The sequence below is a fragment of the Topomyia yanbarensis genome, unplaced genomic scaffold (assembly GCF_030247195.1).
Source record: "Topomyia yanbarensis strain Yona2022 unplaced genomic scaffold, ASM3024719v1 HiC_scaffold_43, whole genome shotgun sequence".
NCBI classification, from domain to species: Eukaryota; Metazoa; Arthropoda; class Insecta; order Diptera; family Culicidae; genus Topomyia; species Topomyia yanbarensis.
Window position 1 is genome coordinate 68,639 of NW_026683636.1, and position 24,281 is coordinate 92,919.

Below are 24,281 nucleotides of genomic sequence, written 5' to 3' on the forward strand. Positions count from 1 at the left end.
CTATAAATTTATAAATAAATATGCAATGCTATATGCAGTGACGATTTGAGCAAGTTGTTGTGTTACCAGGAAGAAAACGCTGCAAAGGATTGAAATCAAAATCCTGAAAATGATTTTGAAGCGCCCTACTTAGAAACATTTGAAATTATTATAAGTAATTTCCAGATGGGAAATACATATTTTTTCATACGTTTTATATGAAAATTCGTAATTTTTTTAAGTAATTGAAAAGTTTTGAAATTTGTTAAAGTTTAAGAACACTTTGAAAAAAAATATATATGCCTGAAACAATAAGGAACCCCGAAATCTGAGCTTTTTTGTAAAACAATATTTAACTAAGAAAAAATAAAGAATTTGAAAACTTTCCGTTTGAAACCTTTAATGGTGTGCTCAAAACGTAACAAACTTCAAACTGTTTCGATCACTTTGAAAAAAGTCATGAACTTTCGTATAAAACATATGAAAAAATACACGTATTTCACATACGGTGTTAAAACGGTCCAATTTCGCTCAAATTTTACCCATATTATTTTTTGATACATTGATTCATTTTGTGACCGGCGATGGACGACATTCCAACATCGTAAAAATCGTAAAAATAATTGACACATTATCATATAATTTTTTGATTAATGCAAAGAACTACAATATTTTCACATTTTAGAATGTACTACAAATGCTATTCTCTTTTCTGTACTATTTTAAATTTAAATTTTAAATCCTTGGAGAGACAATTCTTTAAAACTTTCGAGACAGCTTTTAATTCAAAGCTTCAAGCGATTGGTTTATAAACATGTTGAGGTCATTGCTTTGACTTTAAAGTTGATCCATTAATGCCCAACTTACTATACATAGTAGATAATAAGAATAACTCCCAGTACTTGAGGGGTTACACAGGGGTTCTTGGCGCAATAAAGAGGTGAATCGAGATCTTGTTAAATAGAATTTATAACATAAGTAAATAATCACACAAAATAATTTTTTCGAGTCATTTTATCACAAGATGACGGTTGTGCAACATTTTTCCCCATGCTTGATTTTTTTTGGAAGGGTTCCACGGCCGGAAATCTATTTCCCGTTATTTTTGACCTAGAGACAACAATTTAAGTTTTTTCTGATACCTTCTGATTTAAATGTTCAAATTGAAAATTTGAACATTTAAATATTGTTTTTGTCTTCCATTATTTAGGATATCATTTTCAACATTCTAAAGCACCTATTAAACTAATTAATTAAAATTTGAATTTTTTAAATTCTACAGTGGTGTAACCCCTTAATAACTTTAATAGTTTTTTTTACCGCTTTGCTCGTGAGGTCGTATTGATGTGCTCCGATTTTGATGAGTATTTCAGCGTTTGTTTGTGCATATGTGGCAAGAACTTAGGTCATGCATTAAAATTCTACTTTGTGGGGAAGTGGGGTAAAACGGGCCTTGAATATTAGCCCGAAGAAATGGGTCGAAGTTTTGAAATCTCTCTAACTTTAGTATAACTTGATAAAATCTAATTTAGTTTATTTTTTTTCTTGGAAGGGCTTTGGGAGGGGTTGAAATAGGATACATCTTTTCGATTTGAAACCGATATATTGAAAAATATTCATATTTTACTATAAAACAATGACAATTTTACAAACGTTGTAGCTCTTTGCAATAATTTAATTGAGAGTAGGTTTGTATTAGACCTCTCTACATTTTGAAAAGTTTTGAAATATACATGGGACAGCTCAGATTTTTGTTCTAGGTGTGAATTTAAAAACTATCGCCAAAAATGACTTAATTTGGACATAATTTAGAGGTGTCTCCAATCAAAAATCGTGTTTTGCTATGTTGCCATAGTAAGGTCACTTACACTCTGATTTAATAGGCCCTACATGCCCACATATGTATCATCAAAGGTCATTCCTTAAACATATCTTAACATGTTTTAACAGGTGAACATAGCTCTAATCGCAATTGAAAATTTGTTAAATGGATTTTTATATAGAGAAGCATATCAAAACCAAGTAAAATTAGTAGTATTTCTTCTTGGTTTTGATATTCTTTTCTATATAAAAATTCAGTTAACAAATTTTCTATTGCGATTAGAGCTATGTTCACCTGTTAAAACATGTTAAGATATGTTTAAGGAATGACGTTTGATGATACATTTGTGGGCATGTAGGGCCTATTAAATCAGAGTGTAAGTGACCTTACTATGGAAACATAGCAAAACACGATTTTCGATTGGAGAAACCTCTAAATCATGTCCAAATTAAGTCATTTTTGGCGAAAGTTATTAAATTCACACCTAGAACGAAAATCTGACCTGTCCCATGTATATTTCAATTTTTTTCAAAATGTGAAGAGGTCTAGTTTGTATGGATGAATTTTAGAGTAAACTTAGCGCTATATGCGTATGGTTAATACTTTTTGGGGCGTCCTAAAACTCGCAAAATATTATGTTTATTTAATGATTTTAAGTTTTCAAAATTATATTTTCGCTCGGGGTTCCCTTTTAACAAATTTTTCGGTAAAAATGCTATCATTTTCAAGTTCCTCAGGCAATTTGATGTATTACAGTCATATATTTTGTTGAAAAATCTGGGTTTTAGCACGATCGAAAAACTTAGCTTTGAAAAGCGTATCAGTGTACGTGGTCTAGAGCAATATTCAATCAATAAAGTATTTTTTCATGTTATATTTTATTATATTTTATAAACAGATATAATAAACGAGTTTTGGAAAAAAATATTCTTGAATAAAAATTGCTCTGGACCACGTACTCTGATGCGTTTTTCAAAAGGAAGTCTTTCAATCGTACTAAACCCTAAATTTTTCCACAAAGCCTATGACAATAATACATTAAATTAGGGTAAAATTGCCTGAGAAATCTCAAAATGATAAAACTTTGAACAAAAAAGTTGGTTGGAAAGGAACCCCGAGCAAAAATTATAATTTTGAAAATATTTTGTGCAAGTGTTTTGGAAAGCGTAACGCTCCTATTTTATGAAATGATTTTTGTTTAGGTGGAAACAGATATTTTCAAGACGCTCACCATTTTTGTGCCAAATGAGCGTACGGGGCTATTCGGACCCGCTATTCCATCATCCACCATTCAGCGGCTTGCGGCTACGCACACGATTACACATGCCATAGCAAAAAATATACATGGTGCGCCAATCGACAACTGTGACTAACCAGATTAAGTTTTGTAACGCAATTTATCTTGAGGAGTTTCTCCAATAAATATTTCATAGGTAAACAGAAAAATCCATTGTAAATTTTTTTTAAAAAATATTAAAAAAAAACGTAGAGTTTCGCAAATCGTCCGTTGCAAAAAAAAATTAAATCAAAATTACGGTCTGAGTTGTCCCTTAGGGAGGTCCGAATTATCTCTACATTGTAAAAGGGTGGAAAAACGTAGAGTTTTGCAAATCGTCGGCTAGCGAATGCACCTTTATGGCACCAGCTCTTTCAAAAAAAAATTCAACGGAATTAGATTTTATCAAGCTGAACCAGAGTAAGAGAGATTTCAACCTTTTCCTCGGACCATTCTTCAAAGCCCCTTTTACCCCCCTACGCTTTAAAGTAGAAATCTATTATTTTACCGAAGTTCACCCCATATATGCAAAAGCCAACGCTGAAATTTGTATTAAAATCGGAAAACACCAATACGACCAGTGACAAAATCTAGAAAACCTGGCTCTTAAGTAATGACGTGAAACAGGCATTATCCATGATTTAATATCGTTCATATATACTTGCTCAATACGTTAGAGTGGTTAAATCGGTGTTTATTTTTTGTTTTTATTCGATTTTCCTTTAAGAGTTTACAATTTTCGTCGGGGTGAACAAATCTGGGGTGACATTCCGCATCTCGATTCGAGTGACTCGATTCGAAACGTTTTGAAGTCGTTTCGACTAAATTGCGGCATTACGTACCGCATTCGACCAAGCGTTCGAGCTTGTTAGATTGCGGTACTAGATTTCGACTGCCTGTTCGATCGCAAACTGTCAAATAAGAGTATACACTGAGAAAAAATATTTTTAATTCTGCTACGAATAAGTTTCATAAAACCAACTTTGGTAAAATATAGGAATTGTTTTAATTTTAGTTTTTAATGCTTGTTATCGAAATATATGTGGATAAGTTTCGCAAATATAGCATTTTTTCTAGTACACAATAGAGGTGAGCTCTTTGAAATAAAATCGATGTTGTCAAACATAATCCAAAAAGATCCGATGTAATACGGAAATACGATTTTTTTTCCTTTCATGTACGAAAAATAAATTTACCCTTTCCAAAAATATTTATACTATATAAAATAATTGATAAAAGAACGAATCATTTCGTTTCATTGACGAAAAATAGTTTATACATCGATGATAACTTTTATGAACCGTACGGGCCAATCAACGTCAGATTTACAAATAAAATTTTAGTTCATTCCAAATTTTTTTCTTGCATTCTTTAGCTAAAAATATTTGACAGGTATTTTTGTTATGGCTGAATATAATATTTTCTTCAAAGTATGAGCTTTCTACTTTTGAAGTTAGAAAAATTGAACATTTTTCAATCGCTGATAGCTCGTAAAGTATTTGCTGCATGGAAAAAATAGTAAATATAAAAAGTTGCATTTTCGCATGAGCTTGCCGGAAAAATTGAGAATTTTTTTTAAAAGTTAGATAAAATCTTTTGCTTATTTTTTCTTCAAATAATAAAAATCATGTTAGAAATATTGTGTAAAAATTTTCAGTGGATCTCAAAATGTTAACATAATAAATTATAACATTAAAAAGGGCATTTTACATTAAACGCCATGTTATTGGCCAGCTTTAATTGAAATATCTCGTAAAGTAATAAGGTTCTCAATATAATAATAAATGTTTTCATGGAATAAAAAACTTATTAGTCCAAGCTTGTTTTTTCGACATGTTTCCAACATTTGCAGAATTCATAACATAAATAACAAAAAAACTCAGATTTTTATTGGCGAGCTCATTCGAAAACGCACTTTTTATTATTAATACATTTTTCGTACAACTAAGAGTTTCTGAGTTATCAGTGGTTGAAAAATGGTCCAATTCATAAAATTCAAAAACTCATAACTTGAAAAAAATCTATCGTATTCAGCCAAAACAAAAAATAGATGTCAATTATTTTGTGCTAAGAATGCAATAAAAAATGTTGGTAGGAATTAAAATTGTGGTTGTAAATTTGACCTGGAATAACCCGTACATTAAATATGTAAAACTACTCAACTTTTCGTTCATCAAGATGCCATTAAACGAAACGAACTATTTACAATGCACGAAAATGCTTCAATGCAGAAAACGAGTAATGATTTTGTTCATCGTATGGTAATTTTAATTTTTCCTAAGATTTTTTTTCAGTGTAAACAAAATTGCAGTTTGTTTTGTTTTTTTCCGATGAGCGTCAAATTCACAGAATATAAATAGTGATAATGGTAAATAAATTGACCAACGCATGTTCATAATTTGTTCACGTCACTCTCCCTCACCACCTTTTTCAATGCTTGGGCATTATTTTAGTTTGATATAACTGTATTATTGAACTTCTTACCACAAAATTTTAATATATCTCGCTGTTTAAGTTGGCGCACTGAAACATCAAAATGCCTATCTGGTAGTGTATCTTATTCGGACCTCAGTCGCATGATGGAATGTATTATCTGCAGAATGAGTTATTCACAATTATTCTTAGATTAAATAACATATTTAATATCTAAATAATTGTATAAAACAGCACAACTTCGAAACCGCTTTTCTCAAATCTTTTGGAAAAAAATCATAGTAATAAAAATGGCTAATTTTGCATAAAAATTTGGTTTTCAGCGTTTTTTCAGGAACCTGGTAGCTTCCAAAAGCAACAATTTTTTTCAGCAATTGATGACGCAGAAATTCAAAAACTAGTTCGTTAAAATAGCCATGTTTAGTTGAAATAGTCAAGACAAAAAGGCGTTTTCTTGTTTGCGGGGTTGTCCGTGTACTTGTTAGTTAATTATTCTGTTATAGCACCCAACTAGAGATAGGAAGAACACAATCAAAATTAATTGTTTCCAGAAATTGTATATGGCATAATTTTCAATCGATTGATGCATTCAAATTTGCTAGTAATTCAATTTGATTCAAATTTCTTTGCTATATAATATTCTGTATTTTCATGCATTTAATACAAATGACGATATAACACCTAATTCTGTTGGTGTATAAAACGTACATTATGGCATTGAATTCAAGGCTATATTGTGATATTGAAAACAATTGAGGTATAGTCGGGAACAAATGCATCAATTCGAATATAAAATTGTTTAAATCACCACAATCAAGAATGATTGTGATTCTATACATCTATCAAATAGCGATTAGACAAGGCAAGGTGTCTTCACTTTGCTCCATCGATTTGGTTTAACACTTTTTTATTATTATTTGGTGTAAGATAATTTATTATCAATATTTAGTATTACTTTTTCAAAAAAAGTATGTTCCTGATGGTGAAAACAGATATAACATAAAGAAACTCAAAGTACGTGGGAGCTTTTTACACCTTTTGGTAATTTTATATCCTCTAAGTATTCCGAAATAAAAACACAAATCATAATCTCGAACGACAGTCGACAACAATAAAACTATCGAGCAAATACGTTCGACTCGAGTCGCTTTCGAGTTCGATTGTTATGGTTCCATAATGCCAACACTTCTCGATAATCTAGTACTTCTTCGAGCAAACTCGAACGAAAATTTATTTTCGAGCTCGGTTCGAAATACATAATGCTAAACAAGGTCGAGTCGATAGAATTTTGATCGAATCGAGATGCGTAATGCCACCCCTGTTTTTTTTTATTCAGAAAATACATACGTTGAGAGAAATTCTCTCAATATTTGATTAAGATCGGAGCACTACAACTTGGGTTACAGCTAATTATAAACCATCACACCACGCACCATAGTGTTCGATACGCGGGGCCGTTGACTCACTGCACCGACCGCTATCTCGTTATCTCGGAATTGTATTTCTTTGAAAAGTTCCTTTGCGGAGATGACGATATCTCTGGAACCAAAATACCGATCGTTGTGAAAATTTCACTAGTTACTCCTTTAATTATATCAGCTACTTTCGGTACAAAAATTAAACGACCGCTTAAAATTTGTTGACCGAAAAGCTCAATTTAGTGGGTTAATTCCCAAAATAATGAAACTTCTGAATTTCTACGTATTTAAAAAATATTTTAAGAGAATTTCAAACAAATTCAAGAAAACATTATTTTACAAACTGCAGTCTACATAGACTGCAATCGATCGATTAATAAAAATGTACAGAGCATAGTTTAGAATTCAGAGTTATTTGCAAAATAAATTAAATTTCTTAAGCTTCACAGTATTTCAGCGAATTTCAAAGAATTTTCAACGAGCTTAAAACATATCTTCTAAAAATTGTAGCCTATAAAAACATTAATCCTTTGGTGTGTAAAAACATGCAGGTCATTGAATTCCGATTTTTTTTTAAATAAGTGAAAGTTCTGAAATTTTACGTTTTTCAGTGATTCTTTCGAGAATATTCAACGAACTTGCAATAAAATCCTTCTTAACCTTGTAATCTATAACAACTTGAATCGAGTGGTGTACAAAACGTTTTGAATTTAAAGTTATTGGTTAAATTTATGAATATCTGAATTTCTACGTGTTTCAGTTATTTTTCGAGAATTTTAAAATCTCTTCAAAGTAGTAGTCTATAATCGAATCTTTGAATTCAAAGTTATTTGCTAAATAAATTAAATTTCTGAAGTTATTCGAATTTTCGTGATTTTTTTTAAGAATAACGAACTTAATAAAACTCTTCTAGAAGTTGGAGCCTATAGCAATTGCAATCGATTGGTGTATAAAAACAGATTCTACGTATTTCAGTGATTTTTTTTGAGAAATTTTATCGAACTTGAAAAATAAAATTCTGTTTGAAAAATCAAAGTTATTTGCTAAATAATCCAAAATAAACGACACTTGGGGTACTAAAGTATGCCTAATGCTGCAGGAGAGGAATTCCACGAAGATCTGCCCGGGAATTTTTGAAATCGTAACCGACCATCTTAGAATCCGATGAAACTTTACACGTTTCACAGGCATGGAAGACTAAAAATTTTCCACAGTCAAGATTATTTTGTCTCAAGAGCAATTTTTTAAAAGTGCGTGAAAGTTTCTGCATCTAGCATTTTCGAAAAAAAAGTTCGATTACTGCATTTTATACGACAAAACTATCTGAGAACGAGTTGCAGGGAATGAATACTTGTGTTCGAAAAACATATACACTGGAAAAAATGTTGTAATTTTTCTCAAAAACAAAAATTTATGTTAAAAATTTAAAATGCAAAAAACCCATTTTTTTAATTTTTTTATGATTTATCAACAAAAACCTGAAAAGAAAAGAATCATTTTAAATGTGATTGCATGATGGAGAACTTATCGGTTAAAAAGTTTTTCTAGCGATAACTTTTTACATGATTTCAAACTTTATACTAATTGGCATAGAAAACTGTAATTTTATTACATAATGTGATTCTAAGTATCATTTTAAATCAACATACATTTAACAAAATCTTCCAAAATGCGATAGTTGTCGAGATATTTAAAATTTTGCTCCAACAAAAACTATTAATTCGCATATTTATGTGCTTTTCAAAAGTTATTCATGTTTCTAATGTTTATTGTTTTAAAAACGCAAAAGAAACTTTTTCAGTGAACTTCGATCAATTTCAAGTTTTTCAAAAGGACCATAAAATTTCCTGTAACTTTCCCTTTGACATCAAGGTATAATTGAATATCATTTGAAAGCTACACGAAAACAATCTAAATATTATTCATCCATAGGGTCTGATAATTAAACTATATAGTTGAATCATATTTTGGTTGTTTCGATGTACCTTTGAAATGGTTTACAGTATCGCCTTGATGTCCTTGAAAGTTCTTGGAAATTATATGGGCCTTTTGAAAAACATATTGTTGCTGATGAAGAAACGCGAATAACTTATGAAATGGTCACAATAAAACAAAATAATTGTGCAGCCTAAACAAAATTTGAAATATCTCGAGAACTACTACATTTTAGAACTTTTTTGGTGAGTATTTTGATTTAAAATTGCGTTTTGAATACGATTCATTCTAAAAGAAAATTGTATTTTTGTCTGCTAATAGTTTGAATTATAAAAATAGGTCAAAAGTCGTTGTTAGGAAAACTTTTGTTTAAAGCTTCTCCATAATCCAAATACACTGAAAAGTTTTTTTTACGTCCTTAAAACAATGAACATTAGATTTTTGACAATTTATGATGAGGAATCGCGAATAACCTTTTTTGCTTTTGTTGGAGCATTTTGGAAGATTTGTGTTAAATGCATTTTGATTTGAAATGATACTTAGAATCATATTCTCTAATAAAATTACAGTTTTGTATGTCAATTAGTATGAAATTTAAAAACATGTATAAAGTTATCGTTTTTACCGGTATTTTGTCTACCATTCAATCAGATTTAAAAAGTTTCTTTTTTAAATTTTTGTTTTTGTTGAGAATTACACAATATTTTTTTGTGTACATTTTTCATACAGAAGTAATCATTCCTTGCAACTCGTTCTCAGATAGTTTTGTCTTTTTAATCACAGCAATCGAAACAAAATTTTTGAAACTAATGCACGAAGGAAGATCTACGCCCTTCTAAAATAATTGCAATTACCAGAGAAAATCATGGAGATTCAAATTCCGAACACAACTGCAAAGTGTAGTTCAAATTGGCGATTGGCATATTTTGCTGTCGGCCGGTTTCTCATAGAATCTCTCTTTAGGCGATTTGAATCGTCCCGTGCCGCAATCGCGAATTTAGCACGGATCAGCTTGTCACTTATTTATTGCGAATCAAATCACGTTTCCATCTCTTCTTTAGCATATAATTATCTTAGTATTTGTCTTCTATAGCACTAAAAACACCACAAAATATACCATTTTGTCCTATTTTCCGCGATGGTTCGCAACTCCCCACCAAAATGAAAAATGCCGATTTCACGCAATTTTCCATGCTTTAAACACGATAATGATTATTTTGAATTGCTTCAGCCTGTGGATGCACTAAGATGTCCTCTACAAACACCAATTCAAGTATTCAAATCGACCGACGTTTATGGTAGTTTTGCCCCAAAAACAAAACTATGTTCAGAACTTTGCAGAAGGTCACATGAATGAAGAGCTATCATAACCAGTAATGCGAGGTCTTCTTGATTTAGAGTTTTTCGCAATTAACCTAATACATCTCGAAATCCTGAACATGAGCATTGTCTGCAACCAAATAGTTTGTAGTAGCATTTTCAATAACTTTGCTGAAGACATCAGGAATCAGAACATATTGGCTCAAATGGCACGTTCCCCGTACATAGTCGGGGATTTGTGCCTTGCCGTGTGTTTTCATCATTTCCTGAGCGGAAGGAAAGGACAAGGAGGTGTGGGGAAGTAGAATTGGAAGGGTGGGAAAAATAACAGCACGAAACAAAAATAAACAACAGGTAAGTTAAACTCACAAGTAGTTCAACTTGCCTGCGAATAAGCCTAAAGCTCTTTACCACATTGGATAAGAAACTTTAGTATGTCTCTGAGTTTCAGTCGACCAAACATGGTTTCGTCTATATAAGGACGGCTGAAGACTCGAAATCGCAATTGCGCTACCGCTGGACAGTTGCATATCAGATGATATGAGGTTCCGTAGTCGGATTCACAAAGATCACATGAAAAAGACTCAGCGCGCTGAATAGTTGCCATGTGATAATTGAGTTTGCAGTGGCCGGTTAAAGCCCTGGTCAGCATGCCGCAGTGGAGCTTCGAAAAATGTAAGAGATTTTTCGAAACCACTGGGCATGGTTGTTCTAGAAACGCCTTTGTTTGGCGACACGTTTGTAGATTTCTACAATAATTGCGGTGCTCAGACGAAGCCCAGGACCGTATTTTTTCCCGTATCCAACTTGTCGAAATTGGCAGCGCGGGCTCAGGACCAACGAAGTCAATCGCCGAACCTGCCCTGGCCAATTCGTCAGCCCATTCATTTCCAGTAATACCGCAATGTCCGGGCACCCAGACAAGGTAGATAGTGTTGACAATGCTTAGTTCTTCGATTTGGGTTCGGCACGCGATCACTAGCTTGGACCGGGATTTGTCTGAGCTAAGGGCCTTGATTGCAGCCCGACTATCGGAGCAGAAGTTTATAACTCTGCCGGACAAACTCAGTTGAAGGGCCGATTGCACCCCGCACATAATCGCAAAGATTTCTGCTTGGAATACAGTACAGTATCTACCTAGTGAGTGAGATTGTTCCAATCTTATTTCACGACAGTAGACACCAGCACCAGCACGTCCCTCCATCAGAGAACCGTCAGTGTAACAGACTACTTGCGTTTGTTGTTGTCTTTCCATAAAGCCAGACAACGACTCCTCTCGAGAGGGAATCTTCACATGGAATGTCCTGTAAGGAAAACTACAAGTGAGTGTAATATCGCTGGGAGCAAGAATATCTTCACCCCATGTAACCATTTGTGACCACAATCGTGTATGACTGGTAGCAAGATCAACATGATTACTGTTCCAAAGCCCAGTAACCTGCAGTCTGTATGCACATGATAGTGCTTCTTGTTTTAAGTGTATGTGTAATGGATTGATATTTAAAAGTGCCTCAAGAGCAGCAGTCGGAGTCGTGGTGAAAGCACCAGTCAACGCCATGAGCGCCATTCTTTGCAGATGGTTTAGCTTTGACTGGACTGTCACCAACTCTCCCCTCTGCCACCACACAAGGCATCCGTATGACAGTATTGGACGTACAATTGTCGTGTAAATCCAATAGATGTATTTAGATTTGAACTCAATGTGAGCAGACCAATTCAGTTTGGAATCCAATATGACTCCAACGTATTTGACTTGATCTGCACACAGTAGCTCAGAATCAAAGAATTGCAAGGGACGAACCCCGGTTGTTATTCGCTTCTTCGTGAAAAGAACTATTGAAGTTTTGCTTGGGTTAACTGATAGTTTAACTTGTCGACACCACTGTTCGACGGCTCTTAATGCCTGTTGCATTAAGTCAAAGATTTTTCCGATGCAAAATCCAGTAATTAGTATTTGGTAATCGTCAGCAAACCCGTAGGTTGAAAATCCAAGCTCATTGAGTTTCTTCAACAAGCCGTCAACTACTAAGTTCCATAACAAAGGTGACAGAGCGCCGCCCTGAGGACAACAGCAAATACTCAACTTCCGTATCTTAGCCTGTCGCAGTGACGAGCAAAGTATGCGGTTACTAAGCATTGCGTTTATCCAACCTGAGATACATGCAGGTATCCCATGACCGCGCGTCGCTTCCAGAATAGACTGGAAGGACACATTGTCAAAAGCACCCTCAATATCTAGGAATACACCCAAGCTAGATTGCTTGAGCGAGAAGGCTTTCTCAATGTTGTAAACAACATCGTGAAGCAGAGTGATCGTTGATTTCCCACACTGATATGCATGTTGCATTTTGTGCAGTGGATATTCAACTAAACTAACGTTCCTGATGTGATGATCGATTATCCGTTCCAAAGCTTTCAGAAGAAAAGAACTTAAGCTGATAGGCCTAAAACTCTTGGCTTCTTCATAGCTTGAGCGCCCCCCTTTGGGAATAAATCTAACAGTTATACCTCGCCATGCTTTCGGGATATACCCGGTAGCAAGACTGGAACGCAAAATCTTTTTCAAGACATGTTTAAGAATATCAAATCCCTTTTGCAGTAGCACGGGAAGTATTCCATCTTTTCCGGGTGATTTGTATGGAGCAAAGCTGTCAACTGCCCACTTGACCGATTCAGTGGAAACCAATGTGCGTGCTAACGCCCACGAGTCCGAATCATGAGATCTGTGAACATTGTTCAACTCCGGATCGATACAACCTGGAAAGTGTGTGTCGAAGAGACAATTAAGAACATCTTTTTCGTCCGTCACATAAACATCATCTCTGGTTTTTAAGGAGTTCATCTGAAAATCATTCGATTTGGAGAGAATTTTATTTAATCTGCTAGCCTCGTTCAGACTAGAGACATTAGTGCATAGGCTTTGCCAGCCAGCCCGTTCTGCAGATCTAAGACATTTCTTATATGCACTACGAGCTGACCTGAAAGCTCTGGAGTCATCACGCTGACGCCAGTTCTAAGCTCTTCTCTTAACTTTCTTCATTCTTTCAAGCTCAGCCCTCCACCAAGGGGTTCCTCTAGTCGATTTAACAGTACGAAGTGGACAAGCTTCTTCGTAGGATGCATATTTCCCGTTTTTTTTTTTTTACCTAGAGCCAACAACGCGGTTAAAGTTTTCCGTACACTCGTAGTATACATAAGAGGCGTTGCGGAAGAATTGAAAATTTGAACATTTATATATATATTGTTTTTGTCTTCCATTTTTTAGGATATCATTTTCAACATCCTAAAGCACATATTAAACTAATTCATAAAAATTTGATTTGTTTAAATTCTACAGTGGTGTAACCCCTTAAGAGCCAATTTTTCAAAAAAGTGTACCCCTTTGCTCGAGAGGTCGTATTGATGTGCTCCGATTTTGATGAGAATTTCAGCGTTTGTTTGTGCATATGTGGCAAGAACTTAGGTCATACATTAAAATTCTACTTTGTGGGGAAGTGGGGTAAAACGGGCCTTGAAAATTAGCCCGAAGAAATGAGTCGAAGTTTTGAAATCTCTCTAGCTTTGGTATAACTTGACAAAATCTAATTTAGTTGATTTTTTTTTGGAAGATTTTCGTTCTAGGTGTGAATTTAAAAACTATCGCCAAAAATGACTTAATTGGGACATGATTTAGAGGTGTCTCCAATCAAAAATCGTGTTTATGCTATGTTTCCATAGTAAGGTCACTTACACTCTTATTTAATAGGCCCCACATGCCCACATATCGTCAAAGGTCATTCCTTAAACATATCTTAACATGTTTTAACAGGTGAACATAGCTCTAATCGCAATTGAAAATTTGTTAGCTGGATTTTTATATAGAAAAGAATATCAAAACCAAGAAGAAATACTACTAACTTTACTTGGTTTTGATATGCTTCTCTATATAAAAATCCAGCTAACAAATTTTCAATTGCGATCGTCGGCTAGCGCTGCCATGGAATGGTGCGAATGCACCTTTATGGCACCAGCTCTTTCAAAAAAAAACTCAACAGAATTAGATTTTATCAAGCTGAACCAGAGTAAGAGAGATTTCAAGATTTCGACCTTTTCCTCGGACCATTCTTCAAAACTGCCGCAGAAACCGAGACGTTCCAGTTTATATATACTTGCTCCATACGTTAGAGTGGTAAAACCGGTGTTTATTTTTTGTTTTTATTCGATTTTCCCTTAAGAGGTTACAATTTTTGTCGGGGTGAAAAAATCTGATTATTTTTATTCTGAAAATACGTTGAGGGAAATTCTCTCAATATATGATTAAGATCGGAGTACTACAACTTAGGTTACAGGTAATTATAAACCATCACACCACGCACCATAATGTTCGATACGCGGGGCCGTTGACTCACTGCACCGACCGTTATCTCAGTTATCTCGGAATTGTATTTCTTTGAAAAGTTCCTTCGCGGAGATGACGATATCTCTGGAACCAAAATACCGATCGTTGTGAAAATTTCACTAGTTACTCCTTATTATATCAGTTACATTCGGTTCAAAAATATTGCAACACAATTTAAGCGCCCGCCCAAAATTTGTTGACCGAAAAGCTCAATTTAGTGGGTTATTCCCAAAATAATGAAACTGAATTATTTTAAGAGAATTTCAAACAAATTCAAGAAAACATTCTTTTACAAACTGCAGTCTACATCGACTGCAATCGATTGATTAATAAAAATGTACAGAGCATAGTTTAGAATTCAGAGTTATTTGCAAAATAAATTAAATTTCTTAAGCTTCACAGTATTTCAGCGAATTTCAAAAAAATTTCAACTGGCTTAAAACGTATCTTCTAAAAATTGTAGCCTATAAAAACATTAATCCTTTGGTGTGTAAAAACATGTAGGTCATCATATTGAATTCCGATTTTTTTAAATAAGTGAAAGTTCTGAAATTTTACGTTTTTCAGTGATTCTTTCGAGAATATTCATCGAACTTGCAATGAAATCCTTCTTAACCTTGTAATCTATAACAACGTGAATCGAGTGGTGTACAAAACATATAGCTCATCGTTTTGAATTTAAAGTTATTGGTTAAATTTATGAATATCTGAATTCCAACGTGTTTCATTTATTTTTCGAGAATTTTAAAATCTCTTCAAAGTAATAGTCTATAATCGAATCTTTGAATTCAAAGTTATTTGCTAAATAAATTAAATTTCTGAAGTTATTCGAATTTTCGTGATTTTTTAAGAATAACGAACTTAATAAAACTCTTCTAGAAGTTGGAGCCTATAGCAATTGCAATCGATTGGTGTATAAAATCATATAGGTCTCCTTTAATTCAAAGTTAATTGCTAAATAAGTAAACTTTCGTAAGTTCTACGTATTTCAGTGATTTATTTTGAGAAATTTTATCGAACTTGAAAAATAAAATTCTGTTTGAAAATTCGAAGTTACTTTCTAAATAATCCTAAATAAACGACACTTGGGGTACTAAAGTATGCCCAAAGCTGCAGGAGAGGAATTCCACGAAGATCTGTCCGGGAATCTTTGAAATCGTAACCGACCATCTTAGAATCCGATGAAACTTTACACGTTTCACAGGCATGGAAGACTAAAAAATTTCCACAGTCAAGATTATTTTGTCTCAAGAGCAATTTTTTAAAATGGCTTGAAAGTTTCTGCATCTAGCATTTTCGAAAAAAAAAGTTCGATTACTGCATTTTATACGACAAAACTATCTGATAACGAGTTGCAGGGAATGAATACTTCTGCTCAAAAAATATATACACTGGAAAAAACGTTGTCATTTTTCACAAAAACTGTCAACAATCTAATGTTTATCGTTTTAAAGACGCAAAATAAACTTTTTCAGTGTACTTCAATCAATAGGTTTTTCAAAAGGCCCATAAAATTTCCTGTAACTTTCCCTTTGACGTCATGACGATATTGTATATTATTTGAAAGCTACACGTAAACAATCTAAATATTATTCAACCATAGGGTCTGATAATTAAACTATATAGTTGAATCATATTTTGGTTGTTTCCATGTACCTTTCAAATGGTTTACAATATCGCCTTGATGTCAAAGGAAAAGTTACTGGAAATTAAACGGGCCTTTTGAAAAAGATATTACTGTTGATGGAGAAACGCGAAAAACTTATGAAAAGGTCGCAACAAATCAAAATAATTGTGTTGCCTAAACAAAATTTGAAATATCTCGAGAACTACTACATTTTAGAACTTTTTTGGTGAATATTTTGATTTAAAATTGCGTTTTGAATACGATTCATTCTAAAAGAAAATTGTATTTTTGTCTGCTAATAGTTAGAATTATAAAAATATGTCAAAAGTCGTTGTTAGGAAAACTTTTATTTAAAGCTTCTCCATAATCCAAATACACTGAAAAGTTTCTTTTACGTCTTTAAAATAATGAACATTAGATTTTTGACAATTTATGATGAGGAAACGCGAATAACTTTTTTTTGTTTTTGTTGGAGCATTTTGGAAGATTTGTGTTAAATGCATTTCGATTTGAAATGAAACTTAGAATCATATTCTGTAATAAAATTACAGTTTTGTATGTCAATTAGTATGTCATTTAAAAACATGTATAAAGTTATCGTTTTTACCGGTATTTTGTCTATCATGCAATCAGATTTAAAAAGTTTCTTTTTTAAATTTTTGTTTTTGTTGAGAATTACACAATATTTTTTAGTGTAAATATTTTTCATACAGAAGTAATCCTTCCTTGCAACTCGTTCTCAGTTATTTTTGTCTTTTTAATCACAGCAATCGAAACAAATTTTTTAAAACTAATGCATGTAGGAAGATCTACGCCCTTCTAAAATAATTGCTCTTATATCAAAATATTGCAATTACCAGTCTAAATCATGGAGATTCATAATCCGAACACAACTGCAAAGTGTCTTTCAAATTGGCGATTGGCATATTTTGCTGTCGGCCGGTTTCTCAAAGAATCTCTCTTTAGCGATTTGAATCGTCCCGTGCTCCTATCGCGAATTTAGCGCGGTTCAGCTTGTCACTTATTTATTGCGAATCAAATCACGTTTCCATCTCTTCTTTATCTTACTATTTGTCTTCTATAGCACTAAAAATCACCGCAAAATATACCATATCTTCCTATTTTCCGCGATGGTTCACAACTCCCCACCAAAATGAAAAATGCCGATTTCACGCAATCTGCCATGCCTTAAACACGATAATGATTATTTTAAATTGCTTTAGCCTGTGGATGTACTAAGATGTCCTCTACAAACACCAGTTCAAGTATTCAAATCGACCGACGTTGGTAGTTAAGGGGTTATATATGTTGAAATGCGGGAAGAAAGGGAAAAGTTTAAATTTTTATAAAGATTTTTTTATGAAATACTTGTTATACGTTTAGTGCAGTACAATGTCCAATTTGCAAAATCCACTTGAGAAAATAAAAAAAAAATATGAATAATTGTCGAATCTATAGCAATTTCCGCAAAACGCGTTTTTTACAAAGAGGTTTGCCGTGACTACGATTCCAGTCCAACAGAAACCATCAAACTAAAAAAAATCATTAGTATTTGTACCTGTGATGTCCTTGAATGATCGGTTAAAAACAAAATTTCTTCTTTTTGGAAACGGGTACGATTTTTAAAAAAAAATCACTATTTTCACCTGAAAAAAATTATTTTAAAAATCATAACAATAATATGACGAAAAAATGGAATGGTTCAACTGCCGTGTGGCAGTTAAAATACGAACAAGTCAAAAAAATTTTTGAGATCGGTTGAAAACTTTTCCGGCAATCGTAGTCACCGCAAAGACGCTTTTGGGAAACATGATTTCGTGATAATCGCGATTGCAGTTTCAAGTATAAGCAACATCTCCATAAGGGAGCAAGATGAAAAACGCTATAACTTTGCGTTCACTGCTCCGATCTCTATAAAAATTTGAGGTAACATTCTTAAGAACCTGAGCATTACGATAGAAGAATAAAAAAAAATCGATTTTTGGCCGACCTCAACATATATATGCCCTTAAGCCCCGAAAACAAGACTATGTTCAGAACCTTGCAGAAGGTCACATGAATGAATAGTATCATTCTCAGTAATATGAAATATTCTTTATTTAGAGTTTTTTTCGCAAATAACCTAATACATTTCAAAATCCTGAACACTTAAAGCATTGTCTGTAACGAAATAGTTTGTAGTAACATTTTCAATAACTTTGCTGAAGACATCTAATCCTGAATATTTTTTTGTAAGAGTTAATTCTCCATAATCGCTTATAGAAGGACTAATTACCTAAATTGTTTCATCACAAGACGCGTGCTGTTATGTAAAAAAACTTTTTCGGAGACTAAACCTATAAAGTTTCAAAATTCAAAACTGTTTAGATAATTTATTTCAATTTTCTAGGTTTAATAGTGCAAAAGTGCAACTTGAGAATTAAATCTTTTATACAAAAACTAATTGCGCCATTCTATTTAGCACTCCAATGTACACAGTCGTGCATTGAATCCATATTTAGTTGAATATAGCTTTTGATCACAAACATTTCTTGAAATGTGCTATGTCATTTACGGATGTTCTCAGAAGCAGTAAATTAATGAACTCTGTTCCAAGTTACCATTTCTACTGTCAAAAAACCAGTATAACCCTGAAGACTAAATCAGTTTCTTAAAAAGTTCCACTAGTATTTACGGTCCACTGTAAAGTTAATGATCGGTAACAAAATGCTTCAAAAATACACCTATATTTATGCAAAAATGTGTACAGAAGAGGTGCGAAAATCAAGGAACTTCCTTCTTCTCCGCCTACCACTGCTCTGTCCACATAGCTCAATTTGGTATGGGAAACTACTGTTCCAGTGTCTACGGCATTGAGAAGATACTGCTGCGCTTGGTCATCTAATTGCTCGGTCATCAGCGGAAGAGGTGTAAATTCGGTCTAATCGTGTCGTTTTAATACCGTAATCTTTTCTGCTCGCTTATTGTGTCAGTTTGTGCTGATTCATTGTTGCTGAAGTGGAACTGAGTTGATGTTTTGGCGAAAAATGTCAACAAATCATTACTAATTTAGATTTGTTTTGGTTTGATAAACTAACATTGAATATTGTTAGGTTACGTTTTGAAGCTCTTCAAGTTCAATTAAAAAAAATCAGCTTTCGTTTTAAAAACGACTAACAGTGCGATGTTGATAGCTTATAAAACAACTGCCGTGTGGTTTATTAACACTTATTTTAATGTTTTCTTCCACAACATCATTTCTGCAGTTTTTTGATAGTCCATTTCCTCTCTTTATCTCCACTCATCCCGTTTCCAGAAGAACAACAAAAGGAACGCGAAGAGCGAATAAAGCAAATAAAGGAACGCCAGAATGAGGAACGACAGCGAAAGCTAGAGGAACTGAAGGCACAAGCACTGGCAGCGCAGAAATTCCGGGAACAGAAAGAAGAAGAACGTCGACGCCGGATGGAGGACCTACGGAGGCGCGAAAACGACCGGCGCTCACAGGTCGAGGAGCGACGGCGTGCGATACAGGAAGCGGACAACGAACGGCGGCAGTACATTCTGCAGAAAAATCAGGAACGAGACCAGCGCATGGAGACGAAGCGGCGCAACGAGCGCAGCTCGATACAGTTCGCGTTCGGTTCGTCGACACCGCGCATGATCGAATCCGGTGACAGTGGCATGAGCAGCTCGTTCTGGACTAACCGGAGGTAATGAGACTAATGGCTTTACAAAAATTAAAATTAAATTCTAAACATGCTTTTTTTTTCACAGAGCAACATCCATCACGAATGTCGCGTACACGGGGGCTCCACTGACGCGTCGCAGTTCCGAACGGGAATTGACCGACGGAAGCTCCAAGAAACGTGCTACCTCCGCCAGTGGTTTGGACAGATCGACCGACGGTAGGTTGCTGTTTGTTTGCGTGCGTGTGCGTATTTGTATGTATGTATGGTTGCGCGCCAATTCGTACGTATTTTCCGAAAGTATTGTCCATTTACTTGTTTACCTCCACTTCACTACAACGATCGAACCCAAACGACACTAGCGGTGCCATCTAGGGCGTCGTAGGTTCATTCTCATTTCTAGGACAAAAATGATTTAGTTTTCCCCCTTTTTTTCAAAACATCGTTCTCAGTTTAGATCACAGTTCAGTTCGTTAGAGTTGATTTGAATACATTGTTACATCATAGCACACGCATTGTTACCCTTATTATTGTTGCATTAATGTTCAAAACTATTTCCTAGATCGTGTACAGTTAGTTGTTGTTCAATTTCGTAGCTCAGGTTTTGATGATACCTACTCTCCAGTGCAGGTTTCAGCCATAGTTATAGTCCTGAATAAACTCAGTGAGGCTCAAATTTGTAATCTATTTCGGAAACTTCAGAATCATAATTAGAGGTTTTGTAGGCTAGAAGTCAGCAAAGTTCTGCATTCCTACCGAATGAGTTGATATCATTAGTTTTAGTGTCATTTGTCCTCTAATACGTCGTTACCCCATTAGTGATTTAGCTAGTTAATAATTCCTCATATCGAGAATCATGATACTCCCATCCCTACCCCTGTCATGTTTTATGTGTCGTCATTTGTTTTAGTGGTTTTCGGTACAAACCCTGAAAACTATGAACAAAATTGCCCTGTTCTCATCAATCGGCTCTTTTTCTTCTTCTCTCCCTTTTCTATCTTAATCCACTTGTGCTAATAATGTAACGTTTGTCAATCGTTCGATTCGTAACCATTTCGAATCGATGAAACACCCAATCAACACCAAACACTACTACCACCACCACCACTACCGTCGCAACGCTTCTACTACGAAACTCATGGGCTCGCGATTCCACCGCCATTGTGCGCAGACATGAGACGAATGTCCAGTTCTATGTACGAGGTATTCAATTGGGCCCAAACTAGCGAGTGTCCGAAAAAGTTGACCCTCTCGCTGGCAGGGACCGGTATCAACATTGACGAACCGCCGTCCAGTGCGGAGCGGGCGGCGGCTGCTGCAATCGGTGGTGCTACCAGAAGGGGTAAATTTGCCATTTCGCCAAACCGAAGGTGGCCGCCCTCGTGCGCCACTCGTGTTTGTCACAATCTACTACTACTACTACTACTACCAAAACAACTGCAACACGATTAAGAAATGTTTTGTTTTGTCTTGTCTTGTTTAAATGGCTGTACCTCATTTTTTTACTAACTCGTTTGTAAGCGTTTGTTGTTGCAGTTTTTCGCAATTGTCTTTCATATTTTGAGATATTTTCTGTACAATTGGTCAATTGTTCCCTGAATATGTACAATTTCTCTTGATCAGCAGAATGGAATGTCGCGTTTTTTCACGTTACGTTGTAGTCAATCTTCGCTCTGGTTGAGCTCTGCATCCATTTGCTTGCTTTATCATACTGCGTGTTCGCTTTGTTTCAATGAATGTGTGTTCTTAAAATTTGTTTTAAAGTGTGTTGATTGATACCTTTTCGATTGCTGCTTTCGTTGTTTTGTTTTATTTCTGATCTATTGGTTTTCTTTCCAAATTCTTTTTTCTTCATATACTTTTTTTTTGCTTTGTATGCCGCTTGAAAATGATCACTGTTAGTTTATGTTATGTTTTCGGTAGAAACGCCTTCCGTCCGTGATCTTCAGCGAAGATGAAGAAATGCCTAGAGTGTGTGCACATAATAGAACAAGTGATAAATTGATTTGTTATCCTAAATTATATATTTCTAATTATACATACGCATGCAGAGAAGATAATATGCAGTTCTAGGATATGATACTATCGATTGGCAATGTTTAGAAATACAGTCGTTCTTATTCTACATCAACGAAATTATTAATCCCGATTTCAACAGAAGTATTCGATAAAGTAATCCCGCGATTTCCATTTAAAAAATATATCTGTACGGAATCTTTCGAAGGAAAGTTGTCGTCAAATTATCACAAATGCCAAAGTAAGCTGAAACGCCAAATTTCACATATTTTGGATAATTTTTGCCCTTCGCCAACTGCGATTGAAACTTTCTGTCGTTGTATGTGCAAATATTTGGATTTTTTTGGAATTTTTTATAACAGTTTATTTTTTGAAAATATACCGAAATACTGATATTTTAGGAGATTTTATCCCTAAAATTTCCATTATTTATAACGTTTTCGCTGAGAGTTTCAACGAGAAAATACGGGAAGGTGATTTCAATAAAAATAGAAGTAGAATTTTTTTTTTTGTTTTTTATCAATATCAATCAATACGGGGGTGTCTCACATCAAATTGAATTACGGAAAAAAACGCTGTAGAAAATTACCTTGTGGAAAACCTTTTCAAACTTTCAGACAATGAAAAATAACTCATTAGTAAGCTTTTGGCACTTTTTCTTTATGTCATCAAATCTGAGCGACTTCCTTGGAATGCTTTCGTAATGCCTGCTTCATAATTGGGGGGTAAGTTCATGTCCTTGAGTACGAATGACCCCTTTGGCTTTGTACCACTCCAGGACAACATTTGAATAGTGGCACAAAACTAGATACGGCCAGAAGATCGTTGGGCCCTCATGTTGCTTCAACAGAGGAAGCAAACGCTTCTGTAGACACTCCTTGAGGTAGATCTCCCCGTTTACAGGCCCAGTAGTCACGAACAGCGCGCTCCATTTGCCACATGAGCAGATCGCTTGCCAAATCATGTATTTATTGGCAATCTTTGAAAGTTTCTGCTCCCTTACTTTCTCCGGAACATCAAGCTTGTGCTGCGTGGCGAAGGACAATAGCACCGGAAGCTGCCGGAAGTCCGCCTTGACATAAGTTTCATCATCTATGATGAAGCCTCTTCAGCATTTGGGTGTACAGTTTCCGGGCCCGAGACGATCTCACCGCATTTTGCCGTTCATCACGATTGGCTCTTTGAACTTTCACAAATTCAATTTGCGTCGTTGCTTTTTGGATGACGCCATTTTTTCCAATTTAAAAAAAAACTGACTGCGATAAAATACAGTGTAAACAATATACTCTAAACTACTTCTACCCAAATTTTCAAGAGAAAATACCCAATGGGTTATTTTCTACAGCGTTTTTTCCGTAATGCAATTTGATGTGGGACATCCTTTAGCTACACGAAGTGGTAGGGATAGGAGCTCTGTATCAGATGTGTATGTCCACATAATGGGGCCTTCTGTTGCGTATGATACAGCTTCGCCAACCACGTCTTTCATGCGGTTGTGCATAATAAATCTTTTCGACACCATGGCTAAGATGTTGAACAATAACATAGCATTACTTAAGTGACAGAACTGGATGAAGGTGACTTAGCGGCATTTGCACCATCAATAAAATATGTTCCACCAAAACTAAGGTGGATAGAGATCTATTCAAAACAAACAACCGCTGTGTGCTCTCACGTCGCTGGCTCGGGCAGAGGTTGACAACAGACTTAGGTACATAAGATTTGGTTGTTTTTTTTGCTGTCATCAAGAGTATGTATTTGGATATTTTAAGGGGGACCCTCATTCATAATTTTCAAAAGTTTAATTAATTTTTTGCATTTTTGAAAGGTACAAGTGTCTACTATATTGTGATAAACGGGTTTTTTAATCTGCGCATCCAAAAAGTGTCTTCAGGCCATTGGTCGAAGTGGCCGCCACAGGACACTCTCGGCTCGAGACACGCGCCTCAGGTAGAAGTCTTTTCATAGCATTATACACGTTCCCAAAATGCTTCGCGTTGCATTGCACATGTATATATGTCTCGAAAACATACTTCACAGTTTGATCCGGGGAAAATGTACTTTTGCATATAAAATATTTAAAATAATCCATAAAGAATTGTAAAACGATCCATAAAAAAGTTGCCCATGATCCATAAAACAAAACAGAAAATCCATAAAACTGTGTGAATGATCCATAAAAAAGGGTGATTTGATCCATAGATTATGTAAAATTGAACCATAAAATGGTCTCAAAAGAGCACTAAAATAGTAATAAAAGAGCAATTAAAATGAACCAATACCCCATAAAAATATTGGAAATGTTCCATAAAATGATACATTTTGCGCCATAAATTAACTGACATTGATCCATAGAATATTAACAATGTACATTAAAACACGTCGATATGTTCCATAATATCGACAAAA

At 34.7% G+C, this 24,281-nt stretch overlaps 1 protein-coding gene across 14 annotated transcripts in view; it reads left to right on the forward strand.

The window, feature by feature from the left end:
* LOC131695556 (ensconsin-like) overlaps positions 1 to 24,281 on the forward strand; it is a 105,384-nt gene that overhangs the window by 16,936 nt on the left and 64,167 nt on the right. For 10 of the 14 annotated variants that reach the window (XR_009306666.1, XM_058984081.1, XM_058984080.1 and 7 more), the window contains 3 exons: positions 19,484 to 19,880; positions 19,945 to 20,075; positions 21,028 to 21,198. Coding sequence is in view for 13 of the 14 variants with exons in the window: in XM_058984081.1 (XP_058840064.1) it covers positions 19,484 to 19,880; positions 19,945 to 20,075; positions 21,028 to 21,198 (699 nt within the window). In the remaining variant the exon portion in view is untranslated. The remainder of the gene's footprint in view (positions 1 to 19,483; positions 19,881 to 19,944; positions 20,076 to 21,027; positions 21,199 to 24,281) is intronic. The other 4 variants (XM_058984085.1, XM_058984087.1, XM_058984091.1 and 1 more) reach the window with 1 other exon arrangement.